At 54.5% G+C, this 12437-nt stretch overlaps 1 protein-coding gene across 1 annotated transcript; it reads right to left on the minus strand.

Moving 5' to 3' along the window:
• Nucleotides 1–9613: 9613 nt before the first annotated feature.
• Elfn2 (extracellular leucine rich repeat and fibronectin type III domain containing 2) lies at nucleotides 9614–12076 on the minus strand. The gene has a single exon (XM_035439186.1). It carries the CDS (start codon nucleotides 12074–12076, stop codon nucleotides 9614–9616), a length of 2463 nt encoding a protein of 820 aa, XP_035295077.1.
• Nucleotides 12077–12437: the final 361 nt, after the last annotated feature.

Raw genomic sequence — 12437 nt, forward strand, 5'->3', positions numbered from 1 at the left:
TGCCTGTTTTCCTCTAGGCGTCTCCATTTCGGAGGTCAGCTAAGTTGGATACCTGGAGAGCATACAGAAAGAGGTTCAGTCTCCTCTTAGAAAGCCAAGGAGCCTTTGAACTGTCTAACTGCCTCACTGCCGAAGGCGGGAAAGGCAGAAACAGGGTGTTCCACAGGCCAAGGAACTGCCTACCTAGGCTTCCCACTGTCTCATCACTCCCCCACCCCTACACTCATGGGCTGGTCCCATCCAGTTCACTCTCCACCTGGGTCATAGCCTTCAAAGCCATCTGCTCCTGATCAGACACCTAAATGCAAAAGGGGCTCCCAGCCTATGGCCATAGACTCTTCCAATGTGTGGACCACCCACATCATCCCACTGGAGTCTCCTCACCCCAAGTCTAGCCCCAAGGTGGCTGCATATCATGGTAGTAAATATTGAGAAGTCAGAAATCAAGCTAACAACCTGTTATAGCTCCCCTCCAACTCTTTCTTGACAAATACACCTCAGCAGGGTCTTGCAGGGTTCAAGTTCAAATCAGTGGACTCCCGGATGCAGTGGCCAGGGAAAGGTAAGCCCAGCTCCTTAGCCTGTAGCATACCCCTTTTCTGCTCTACCAGCATATCCCACAACTTAGGGGACAAGACAAGTGTTTGCACACACATACCCAGCCCGGCCAAGTTCTGTCTGAAGCTCTCTGTGCAGCTTGCCCTGGGCCATTGCCGCCCCCCCCCCCGAAGAAGACACCCCACACAGAGGTGGGGGGGTAAGGCTATCCTCAGGAGGATAGACCCTGGATGTGGGCCAGAGACCATCCTGATATCCTGGGTCTTTCAAGAATGGTCAAGCGTGGAGGCTCTGAGAACACGCATGTCAGTGCTGTGGTGAGGAGCTGGGGTGGGATTGGGCCCACGCAATCCCTTCTTGTGTACACAGCCTGGGTGAGGGCCATGCTTGACCCAAGAGACCCGATGCCACCTCCATCTCAGGATCAAGGTGTCACATTTGGACACAACGAGAACAACTAAGACACCACCTACCTCCTTGTGGTACTTTCTAGAACCCAAGGTGACCCTCCCAACCCCTAGTTTTTTGTCTCATTCTTTTCATCTTTGAATGTAAACTTTATCCTAAGAATTTAATCTTAGAAGAATTGTGAGTAGCTTGAATCAAGGTGCAGAATCCAAGACCCAGGGCTGTTACAGACTAGCACTCCTTCACTTGTTGGCCTTCAGACCGGGGCATTCTGTAAGGCCATCCCCACTGAAGGAATGTCAGAAAGAAATTATATAGAAGAACAAGAAAAGCCTTGGGGTCAAATGACGTGGCCTAGCTCAAGGAAGCAACCTCTGACCTTGTGTTGTCTCCCCTCCCCCTCTCAAGGCACAGAAGAGCTGAGGGGCAGGAGACATTGCTTCTATCCTGCAAGGGCCCCTGGGACCACAGAGGTCCACAAAGCTTGACTGAACCTGCCACATTCCTCATAGGGCCCTGGCTGGGCTTCTTATCTGTAGGTCAGGTAGCCTCTGAAAGACCTGCACTGTTTGGTTCTACCCTAGATCTCTAAGCCATTCAGCTTCCAGATCCTGGCCATCCAGGCAGTGTCAGGCATTGGCTCCCTCTTGAGTTTGGGCCTCAAGTTAGACCAGTCATTGGTTGGCCACTCTAACAAACTGTGAGCCACCATTGTGCATATATATATATATATATATATATATATATATATATATTTATCCAATTCAGGATCAGAGGATTTTTTTTTTGTTTTTTGTCCCAGCACATCTTGCAGGCAAGACAAAAAAACATGACCCACAGAATTAACTAAACAGGGCTCATAGGGGCTCCCAGATACTGAAGAGGCAATCATGAAGCCTACATAGGTCTGCACTAGACCCTCTGCATACATGCTATGTTTGTTCAGCTTGGAGCTTTTGTTGGACTCCAAACAGTGGGAGTAGGGGTGTCTCTGACTCTTTTGCCTGCTTGTGGGACCCTTTTCTTCCTGCTGGATTGCCTTGTCCAACCTTGATATGAGTTTGTTCATTGTCTAGTTATGCCCTATTCAGTTGATAAACCTGGGAGGTCTGCTCTTTTCTGAAGAGAAATGGAGGAGCAGTGGATTTGGGGGCTAGAGGAAGTGGGGAAGTGACTAGGAGGAGGGGAGGGAGTGTGGTCAGGATGTATTGTATGAAAGAAGAGTAAAAAAGAAAAAAATGACCTACACTGTAGCCACACCCCTGCACAGGAGTCTGTGGTCTACCAATCAGCATAGCAGCCATGATCCTGGTGACAGCAGTTGGGCACTTCATGGGGGACTACAGGACAGTAGTATCTACTGCACCCCAGCTATGTGTGCCTCCCTCTACTCCCTGGTCTCTTCTGTGTCTATGCATGCCAAATCACCTAGAGAAATTTGCTGTCTGCAAATAACAGGGGCAGTGCTGCTGTCATGTCCAGCTAGGGCAGGGGGCAGGCTGTAAACCCTATATGCAAATACAGTTGAAAGGGGGGAAGAGGTGTGCCTTCCCAACAGAAGGGCCTGTGGTAGAGGGAAGATTGCTGGAGGAGGTCAAGAGAACACTGACAAGCTACAGCATCCTGGGTGGCTCTGTGCTTGCTGTCACTATTAAACTCATCCTCATGGGAGCATGGCAGGGTCCCTGAGGACCAAAGACAGGCCACCAGAGTCTGTTTTACAGGAGCCCGAGACAGGGGACGTGGCTGCAGCTGAGCAGAATGTGGACTGGCTGACTTGTTTCTGAGGAGACCACCTCTGGTGTCCCACCTAGGCTGTTGCTTAGGCCTCAGGAATTATACAGAGCCCCCAGCCCAGGCCTCTCTTGATAGTTAGACAATAGTTAGAACAAGCCTGAGTCCCTTAGGCATTGTGTAGGGGTTAGCAAGGCAGATTTTTACAAAGTGGTAGTGTCCTCTTATGAAATGCAAGGCCCAAGGACACAGGAGTGGGAGTGAGCCAGGAATTGGCAGGGGTGGGGGTGGGGTAGGGGTCAACCCACCCACAAGGGCAGGAGTGTGAGTCCAGACCCTTCCTCATTCTGGCCCAGGCCCAACTTTCTGTGGTTAAAGGGCCTGTGAGGAGCCAGGTGCTACTTGCGAGAGTAGGGCCTTGGGAACGGCAGACAAGGGAAGGCGGGGGGAGACAGGGCATGGGAAAGGCCCAGGAGAGAGCCATGCCCCACAATGAGCAAGAATTTGAAGAAAATGTGAACTGGCAGGTCACCCACAAAGCCATTGTGGAGGAGCAAAATGCTAGGCCCTTTCCTGAAGGAGAAGGTCTTAGGGCCCCTGCTCATGGATGGGCCTAGGAGAACCCTGAGGAAGTACAGATAGAAGGCATAGGGCAGGGCAGCTTGCAGCTGGAGAAAGACCAGGCCCAGGGGGAGTCTCCAGGACTATGGACTTTGGCAGAACCCCAGCAACTCGAGGGCCAGGAAGCAGAGATGGTCAGACCAAGATCTACCATAACTGCCTAAGGATGGCTTCCCCGGGCTGTGGGAGGTTGCTTAGAAGTGGATGTGAGCCAGCCCTGAGGCAGAAGAGAAAGGTGAGATGGATACTCAAAAGAGAAAGAAGCCCCTCACCCTCTGGGTGAAGCCCCACTCCAGCTGACAGAGGAATTTGACACAATAAAATTTACTGTGAAGATCACCCATATCACTTACATATACTTCAAATAAAAACACTAGGACAGGCAGGCACATGGTGCACAGACATGTATGCAGGCAAACACTCATACACAAAAGGACACTAAAACAGCAACAAAACATGCTTAAGGACTAAAGTCTCCCTCACTCCTGTCCCCACTCGGTGGATGGCTTGCGACTCACACAAGCCTGAGTCTCAGCTTTCTTCTAACTAGCATGGTAAGGGTTCCTTTGACCCTTATGACCTATGACTTCACTGTATCAGCCCGCTATCCTATACAGTGTCCCATAGAAACCACTGGAGGACCTCGTTTACTAACAGAAGAAAGGTTCTTAGAAACCCCTTGAACAACGTAACTCCAGAACTCACCCAAACCGCATTCATGGTTATTAAGACTTTAAGTGGCACTCTCGTCAGAAGCCCAGAATGTATGTACTGTAATGTACTGTCCTTTTCTGAACTCTCTCTCCCTCAATGCCCATGCTTAAATTTATACTAAAACCTTTTCCTTCCTTCCTTCCTTCCTTCCTTCCTTCCTTCCTTCCTTCCTTGAAACAACTTCTTCTTCTTCTTCTTCTTCTTCTTCTTCTTCTTCTTCTTCTTCTTCTTCTTCTTCTTCTTCTTCTTCTTCTTCTTCTCCTTCTTTTGAGACAAGATCTCATCTATCCCAGGCTGGCCTGGAACTTCCCATATAGCCAAGGCCTCCACCTACAGAGTTCTGGGATTACAGGCATTGCTGTCACTCATGGTGCTAGGGATGGAATCCGGGGCTTCACGTGTGCTAGGCAAGCACTCTACCAACTGAGCCACATCCCTAGCACTTACAGCTTACAACCACCACTAACAACAGTACCATGTGCCATCCCTCACAGGGACTACATCAGTCCTGGGAGCCCAAATGGGGTGGGACACACTTCTGACAGGGGGGAGTGTGAAGCAGCTGGAGGGAAAGGAGCCTGAGGGAAGGGAAGTGCCTCTGGGAGGGAGGGGCTGAGCAGTGTTTACTCTGGCCCCACCTGGCCAGAGTAATGGTAACCCACATTCTGTCTGGCCACAGGAACCCATGGGAAGTCTTGGTTCTTCAAGGCAGGGATGTCCCACAGCTATTAGGAAAGGGTGGCAGGTGGTAAAGGACACGGGAGAGGAGTGATCAGGTTCCAGGGATAGGTGCCCAGTCCAGGTCCAGAGGCAGCCTAGGGGTCCCCACTTAGGCAGGAGTGGGGAAAGTGGCCTGACACAAACGGGGCTCCGTGACCGAGGTCTAGGGCAATTTTCCTTCTGCTGACTGTGTGCCTCCCCAGGGGTGTGCATGAGGGAGGTCAGCACCACAGATAATGCACCAGGTCACCATGCTGAGTGACTTCCAGGTTCTTGTGACAGGGTGAGGTGGTGGGAATGAAGGGAATCCCAACATTCCCCGGTAGGCACTCCATGAGGACACCACACACTCAGCTCTGCTAGCCAGGAAAAGACGTGAGAAAGGGACACCACGAACTTGAGACGCTGGAGATGCACTTGATGCAAACCTCCACCCTGTTGTTTTAAATAAGAAATTTATTGCAAATATAGAAATTGATTCTCTCCATACAGGAATCTCCAAGGTGAGGAAAACGATTTCGTGCCATTCGGTTTAAAACAGGAAAATTGGTGGGAGAGGCAAATGGAAGGAGGAGAAATAAATGAAGTTACCCTCGAAAAGAAGAAAAGGAGAGGGTCCAAGGCCCCCAGGAGGAGGCAAATTCCGTACACAGCAAGGGGTCACAGGTTCAGAGTCCAGGGCCCCGTGCCCAGCTCCGCAGGGCTCAAACCAGGTGCCAGGCCGCCATGCCCCTGGGGGCTGGCAGCTCCTGAGGAGGGTGGGGGTAGGAAGCAGAGAGGAGAGGTGGCAATCATTGCCTGGACTCCACCCCAGCCCTGTGTTTGCCTGGCAGAAGAGGGAGGAAAAAGAGGACACCCCTGTGGGGACCTCTATTCTCCCTGCTGTCCAGCAGGGGGCAGCTGGCATCTAGGGGGCACTGAGGCAAGTAGCGGGAGATACTAGTTCTTAGAGGTGGATGTAGGTCATGGAAGGTGTCAGCCATGTGACATGAGCAGGGGGACTGGGAGATACCCTCTCCTGGGGCTGGGGGTGGGGTGGGGGTGGATCCCAGAGAGCAAGCCTTGTCAAGATGGACAAACATCAAGGTCACCCTACAGGTAGCTTAGATACTGTATAACCTCCTATACCTTTTCCAACCCACCCACACCCTGGAGGAAAGGCCCCCAGCCATGTTAGGACTTGCTGGGACAGAGTGATAGGATGGCCGGAAAAGAGGCTTGGGGACAGCCAGCAGGTCCAACACCTCTCCCTCCTTTCAAAACATTGGCTCTTTTTTTCTGTTGCCTATCATCTTGGAGGGATGAGAAACCACTTCCCACCCCCACCGGACCCCATCCCTCCATTCTCTGCAGGGGCCTTGCATCTTCTATCCTGCAGTTCCATCCCCTCATTAACTGGGAAGATGGGAGGGTCGTTGCTTCAGTCCCTGTCTGTCCCTTCTGGGCCTGTCTAGAAGTTTCCTTTCCCCTGTGCTTCTGTCCACTTCAACTCCTTAAATTTTCTGAATTGTGGGCACAGGTGACTTCCAATCAGGAACATGGAGGGTCATAGGCCAGCCACAGATGTTACTGCCATCACTAGCTGGCTCCCCTGTGCTGCCCAAGTCTTCCTAAGGTGGCCAGGGCTTCCCCTAGCCACCTCTCTCCACAGTCCCTCTGGCCCTGCATGGACTGCCCCAGAGATTCCTGCTCTGTGCTCAAGAGGGAGTGCAGAGTCATAGGGCCGGCCACTGGTGACAGAAGGACCCTTTCCTAGGAAGTGCCAAGCTGATACAGGCTCCCTGAACCTGCTAAGACTAAGCTTTTTATTTCTAGAAGGCCACACGGTCTGGCAAAGATGGCTTCACGGGTTGTTCTCTATGAGGTCAGGGAAGCCCAGTTGTGACTTCCAACCCACATGTCCCCCAGATGACTCCATGAAACCCCTGGGTTCCTCCTCTCCCTGTGCCCCTAATCATGGCCTGCCTTGGAGCCTCAACCCAGACTTAATGGCTTTTACAAAGCCAGGAGCTTCCCTTGGATCCAAAGAGTAAGTATGCATTTGTCTTTTGTGACTGTTTCACTTCTGCCCAGGGACAAGCCATCCTAGATAGTACACAGGACATGCCAGAGGACTGGCCAGGGCAGCTGGAGGACCGGCCCGATGGAAGTGCCTATGCTTTGCTCTTCTCAAAGATCCCTGTGGCATGGGCCCCACTGTTGAAATGGATCCTCTGAATGGCATCCAATGAGGTTTTATAAGTTATCTTCAGCCAGGAATGATGGACAAATAGTGGGGACAGAGCCCAGTCCACTGTGGGGATCCCTCTGGGCATGACAAGACCCATTCCCCTCTTGCAGGGCCCCAAACCTCTCCATGAAGCTCCAAGCTCTTGACCTCCTGTACTCAGTATGGCTGACAGCCCTCCCCATCCTGTGTGCCTGGCTGAGCTGCCAGCCAAGGTGCCTCTTCAGAGGACCCCAGCTTCATCTCCAAATGGGAACAGGTTGACAAAGATCCTCCCACAGCCCCTTCCACAAGAACACGGTCTCAACACTGCCTTCCTTGGTGGAGAGGAGGTGAGGACCAGCAGGGATGGAACGGGACAGAGATTGGAAGGGGTGGTGGTGAGGAAAGAGGAGAGCAGGCAGCATTTGTGGGCCCAATGCCCAGAAAGATGGGGGAAGGATGGACAGGCTGGGTTATGTTGGTGGCACCTGTTTTGGGTCTTCTGCAGAGCTGGTCCTCCCTGGGTTTCAAGAGCTGCTCGGATCACATGGAGGGAAATGGGGATGGGGAGGGGAGTCTGGACAAACTGGCACATACACGACAGATGTTTGCTCAGAAAAATACAGTAAAATCGTCATGCAAAGATAACAGGGGTCTGCTTGATCACACCCCCGGCTTCTGGGCCTGCCTGCTGTTCTCAGGGTGGTGGGTGGGGTGAGGGCAGGATTGTGGCTGGGGGAGCTCTGCTCTTCACATCCAGGCTGGCCAGTCCCCTCCTCTCCCCATGAGAACAGTCTCTCTCTCTCTCTCTCTCTCTCTCTCTCTCTCTCTCTCTCTCTCTCTCTCTTTTTTTTTTTTGCAAACGTCACCCCTGAGTGAGCCCTGGGCTCGGCCCACCACAAAGTCGATGTGTTCAGTCAAGTCTCCCCACCCCAGTCCTTCCCCATACCCCACACCCAAGGATAGCCCTAGCTTCCCTGGTCAGAGCCTTCACAGGTCAAGTGCTATGCCACCCCCTCACTCCACATTCACACTCTCCCATCTCAGGAGTGAGGGGTCTCTGGAAGGGTTGGGGTAGAGCTGAGAAGGCCTCTCCCTATCTCAATGGCAACCCAAAGGGCACACGGGCAGGGGACACAACTGACTAGTACAGCTGCCCCCATGCCCTACAGGCCCACTGCCTACTCAAAGGCAAACACAATGCCTTAGCCTAGTCTCAGGACTCCAGAATAGCCTCCAGAGCTTGTCCCTGGAAGCTCCTGGCTCTTGAGAGATCTCAGCCTGGCCAGGCCTCCTTTACCACACTCTGCTGCCACCCACACTGAGAGAATTCCAGAGCCCAACGGTTGGTCAGTTGGTCGTTCTGGGCACCAACTGCCAGGCACTGGGTTGCCATGGCAACAGACTAGTTAGGGAAGGGGAGGGGCCAGGAACCTGGCCTGCTCCCTGACCAGGGCAGTAGGGGGCACCTCACTGTTTGTGCTTTGATTGGTGTTGGGAGTGGGTCTGGAGGAGGACTGTGGCCATTTCCATGGAAACATGGGAGACCCTCTAGCCAGGGGGTGAGACAGGGTGGGGTGGGGCAGATGTCCTCCTGGGCATGCCAAAATGCTGCACACAGCAGGGGCCAAGCAAGTGTGGGTACGGGGTGCAGGGAGGAATCCCCACATTCCATATACCCACACTGGCCCCAGGCCTCACCACTCACTGTCGCCTCTCTGTAATGGGTAGGGATCCCAGAGATCCAGAGAAACTAGGGGCTGTGGCATGGGGGCCTGCACCTGAGATACCAGTGGGAAGCAGGTGTACCCACCACCCCACCCCCAGGCAGCTCCCCGGGACTACTTGGAAGACACTTGAAGCGGGTTGGTGGCACCCTTTGCCTCTGCTTCTCTCTGGTCAGCAGGACATTCCTCACTCCTGACCACCCAGGGCTAGGGACCATAGACTTTCACCTTGTGGGTGCCTATGGACTTTCTAGAGAAGAAAAGCACCTGCCTGCCTCAGTCCCTAGACCCCTGAGACCACAGCTTTGGAAGGGGTAGTGAGTGGAGGGGGGCAGGGCCCAGAAGAGCAGCTGGAGGCAGGGCCAGCACTGGGCCAGGAAGCTGTAACCTGTTGGGTGAGACTGCTGGGCCTTCTTTTCCTCTCTCTGGGCCATCCATAAAGTGGGAGGAGAGGATGCCCAATATCCACATGTTGCCAAATCTCCAAGGAAAATGTCCTCCAGATTGGAGGACACCCTCCCTGAACAAGAGGGCTATGGCTCGCTTCTACCCCAAACTCTTTTTCCACCAAACCCACCTAAATCCCAGGCCCCACACCCTCTCTGGCCTCTTTCCCCAGCCCAGTGAGTCCCTTGGGGCAGCACAGTAGAGACAACTGGTTTCGGTAGCAGGTTGTAAACTTTAAGGAAAATGTTTGTTTTCCTGTCCGTTATTGTTGGGTGTTGGTTGCTTCACAGTCAGGTGGTGGTCAAGTGGGTGTATGGGTGTGTGTGTGCGGGTGTGCGTGTACGTCCACTCCTAGGCCCGGGGCCCCTTGGCCCAGAACCTGGCCTGTCCCCTGCCTCCCGGCCACCCTGGTGGGGCCCATCCCCCCCCAGTGCCCCTGCCCTCCCCCTCACCTCACCGGTGGGGGAGGAGAGGGTCACAGCTTCTGCTGGGCTGAGACCCCCTTCCAGTAATCAAGGATGTCATGCAGGTCCTCATCCTTGGCGAACTGGACCTTCTTGCGCAGAGCATGACCAGCAGCCATGTACACCTCCTCACGGTGGTGCTTCTTGTAGGGCCGGAAGCGCTCCCAGATCTTATGTGTGCTCTCGGACGAATACTCAGGGCTGGAGGAATACCCTGAGTAGTAATGTCTGGGGGAGAGCTGAGAATAGGTGGAGTCACGCTTGGAACGGGTCAGTGGCTTGAGGAAGGACACCCGCTGGCTCAAGCTGTCGGTGCCCTCCTCATAGTAGAGAGCGGGGAAGCTGTGCCGGTGCTCGCTGCAGTGGTAGGCCGGCTTCACCTCCAGGTGGTGAATGCCCCCTCCTCCACCACTGCTGCCACTGCTGCCCGTGGGCACCAGCGGAAGCCGGTCTAGCGGGCTGTTGAGGGGGCTGCCCTTCTCTATGTACTTGGAGTCGCTCTTGGCCAGCCCAGTGGTGGTTGGATGGTCTGGCACATCCAGGCTGAAAACCTTGGCACTCTTGATGGAGCCACTGGACGACACACTGCAGGTCTTGCGGACCACTGCAGCGTCAGCACTCAGCTGCCGCTGCAGTGGGTGGTGGGAGCTCTCCTTGAAAGGGGGCGACAGGAAGCTGGGCCGCTCTAGAGCCCCAGGGGTGGCAGCTGAGGAGGCAGCAGTAGCTGCAGGGAGGGACTGGCACTCGAAAGCCAGATCAGAGTCCCCACCGCCACTGCCACCCCCTAGGAAAGAGGCCGAGTCCAGCTTGAGAGCATCGATACAATTGTTAATGATCTGGTTAACCTTGTCCACTTCCTTGGCAATGGTAGAGATCTCCGCAGCTGAGCCCTGGCCATTTTCAATGTCTGGGAGATCGTCCTCGGGCCTGGCCACGCTGTCCCCTGCAGCACCCGTGCGAACCTCGATATAGTTGCCTTTGGTAGCCACCTTGGGCGTGTCTAGCCCAGCCTCTAGCCCCTTGGAGGTGGGTAGCTTCTCTCCAATTATGGAGGGAATAGAGGACATGCGGGCCACAGGAAGCACGGGTGGCTCGCCCAGTTTCTGGGCAGGGTGCACAATAGAGCCGGCCTCCACATCAGCGCCATAGCGCATCTCCAAGATAGTCTTCTTGACATTGACAGACTTCTGCTTCTCCTCTTGCATGCGGCGCTTGCGCAGGCAGTAGTAGACAGCCCCCAGCACAATGACCATGCCAAACAGGCAGCCCAGGATGGTCATGATGTAGTGCGTGGTGGTGGAGGTGCTGGGGGCCAAGTCCCCAGGCACAGGGTCCCGAGTGGTGAAGGTCAGACAGGTGTGGTTGAAGCGGCGGCTGTTGCGCAGCGAGGTGACACAAAAGGTGTACTCGGTGTGCGCCCGCAACTTGTCCAGCGTCACAATCTCTTTCTTGTTCTTGAGTGTCATGACATCGGAAAAGTAGCTGTTGTTGTACTGGACCAGCACATACATCTTGCTGTAAGGATGCGGGATGATGACAACCAGGGTGGCTGAGGTGAAGGTGACTTGGTGCAGCTTGATGGCAGGTCCCGCAGAGGCATCTGTGGTAGATGAGGCTGGAGGCTCCACTGAGAGGATCTCGTCAGGGTTGAAGCCCGAATTCTCATCAGGCTCCCTCTGGGAATCCGTGGAGTAGGGAGTGGGGTGACTCACAGGCCGGGCAAGCATTGAGCCATTGCGGCACTTGGCCTGCAGGACCGTTATAGCATTGAGGCTATGGTAAGGTCGGGGCACAAGCAATGGGTAACCAGCAAACTCCCTCGGCGACTCACACTGCAGGCGGTCATAGTTCTTGGTGACATTGTTGAAGACCACGAGCCAGGCTAGGAAGCCGAAGAGATCACACTCACAGTTGAAGGGGTTGCCGGCCAGCTCACACACCATCAGGCTGGCGAGGCTGGCAAACGTGGCGCCATCAAGACGGCTGAGGCGGTTGGAGGACAGGTCGATGCTGATGAGGCTGGGGCACTCTGAGAAGGCGGTGGGCGTCACCACCTCGATGAGATTGTGCTGGACAAAGAGGAACTGCAGGCGGCTCATGCCACGCAGCATGCCCTCAGTCAGGTTGCTGAGCCGGTTATAGCCCAGCTGAAGGACCTGTAGGCTCGTCTGGCCCAGAAAGGCACCATCCTCAATGTAGGAAATCTCGTTCTTGGTGAGGTTGAGGTCCGTGAGGTTCCCGAAGCGATTGAGCGAGGAGTACAGTACAGCCTTGAGCTTGTTCTCATTGAGCCGCAGGTCATGCACAGTGCTGTTGATGTGCTGGGGGATGGTCTCATATGGTGGCTGGTTCTGGCTGCAGATGGCCAGCCACACGTAGCCCTTGTCCCCCTCGATGAGCCAACAGTCAGCATGCACAGCACCCGGCTGGCACACGCACAGCAGCGCTGCTGCACACAGCCCCAGGCGCAGCATGGCCCCAGGCTTTGGCCCCTTGTAGACCCAGCTGGGGTGAAGGGCCAGAGAACAGAGGGACCTAGCAGCCAGAGGATGGGGCTGGTAGCACAGTCCTCCCTGAAGCCACCACCATCTTGGGGGTGACCTCTCACACAAGGGCCCTGGGCAGGATGAACACGGCTGGCACCTGCTGCTCTGAAGGGCTACAAGCCGGCACTAGGTGCTGCTGCGTCTCTAGGTTCCTGCTAGAAATGCAGGTTCCCAGGCTTTACTTCTTCTTGCTCTTTCTCCTCCTTCCTTTCTGGGCTCTGGGCTCAGAACTTCCAGCAGTTTCCACAGGAGCCAGGAGTACAACACAGAGGAATGGTGAGCAAGGTGG

Source organism: Cricetulus griseus, chromosome 2, assembly GCF_003668045.3.
Source record: "Cricetulus griseus strain 17A/GY chromosome 2, alternate assembly CriGri-PICRH-1.0, whole genome shotgun sequence".
Taxonomy (NCBI): domain Eukaryota; kingdom Metazoa; phylum Chordata; class Mammalia; order Rodentia; family Cricetidae; genus Cricetulus; species Cricetulus griseus.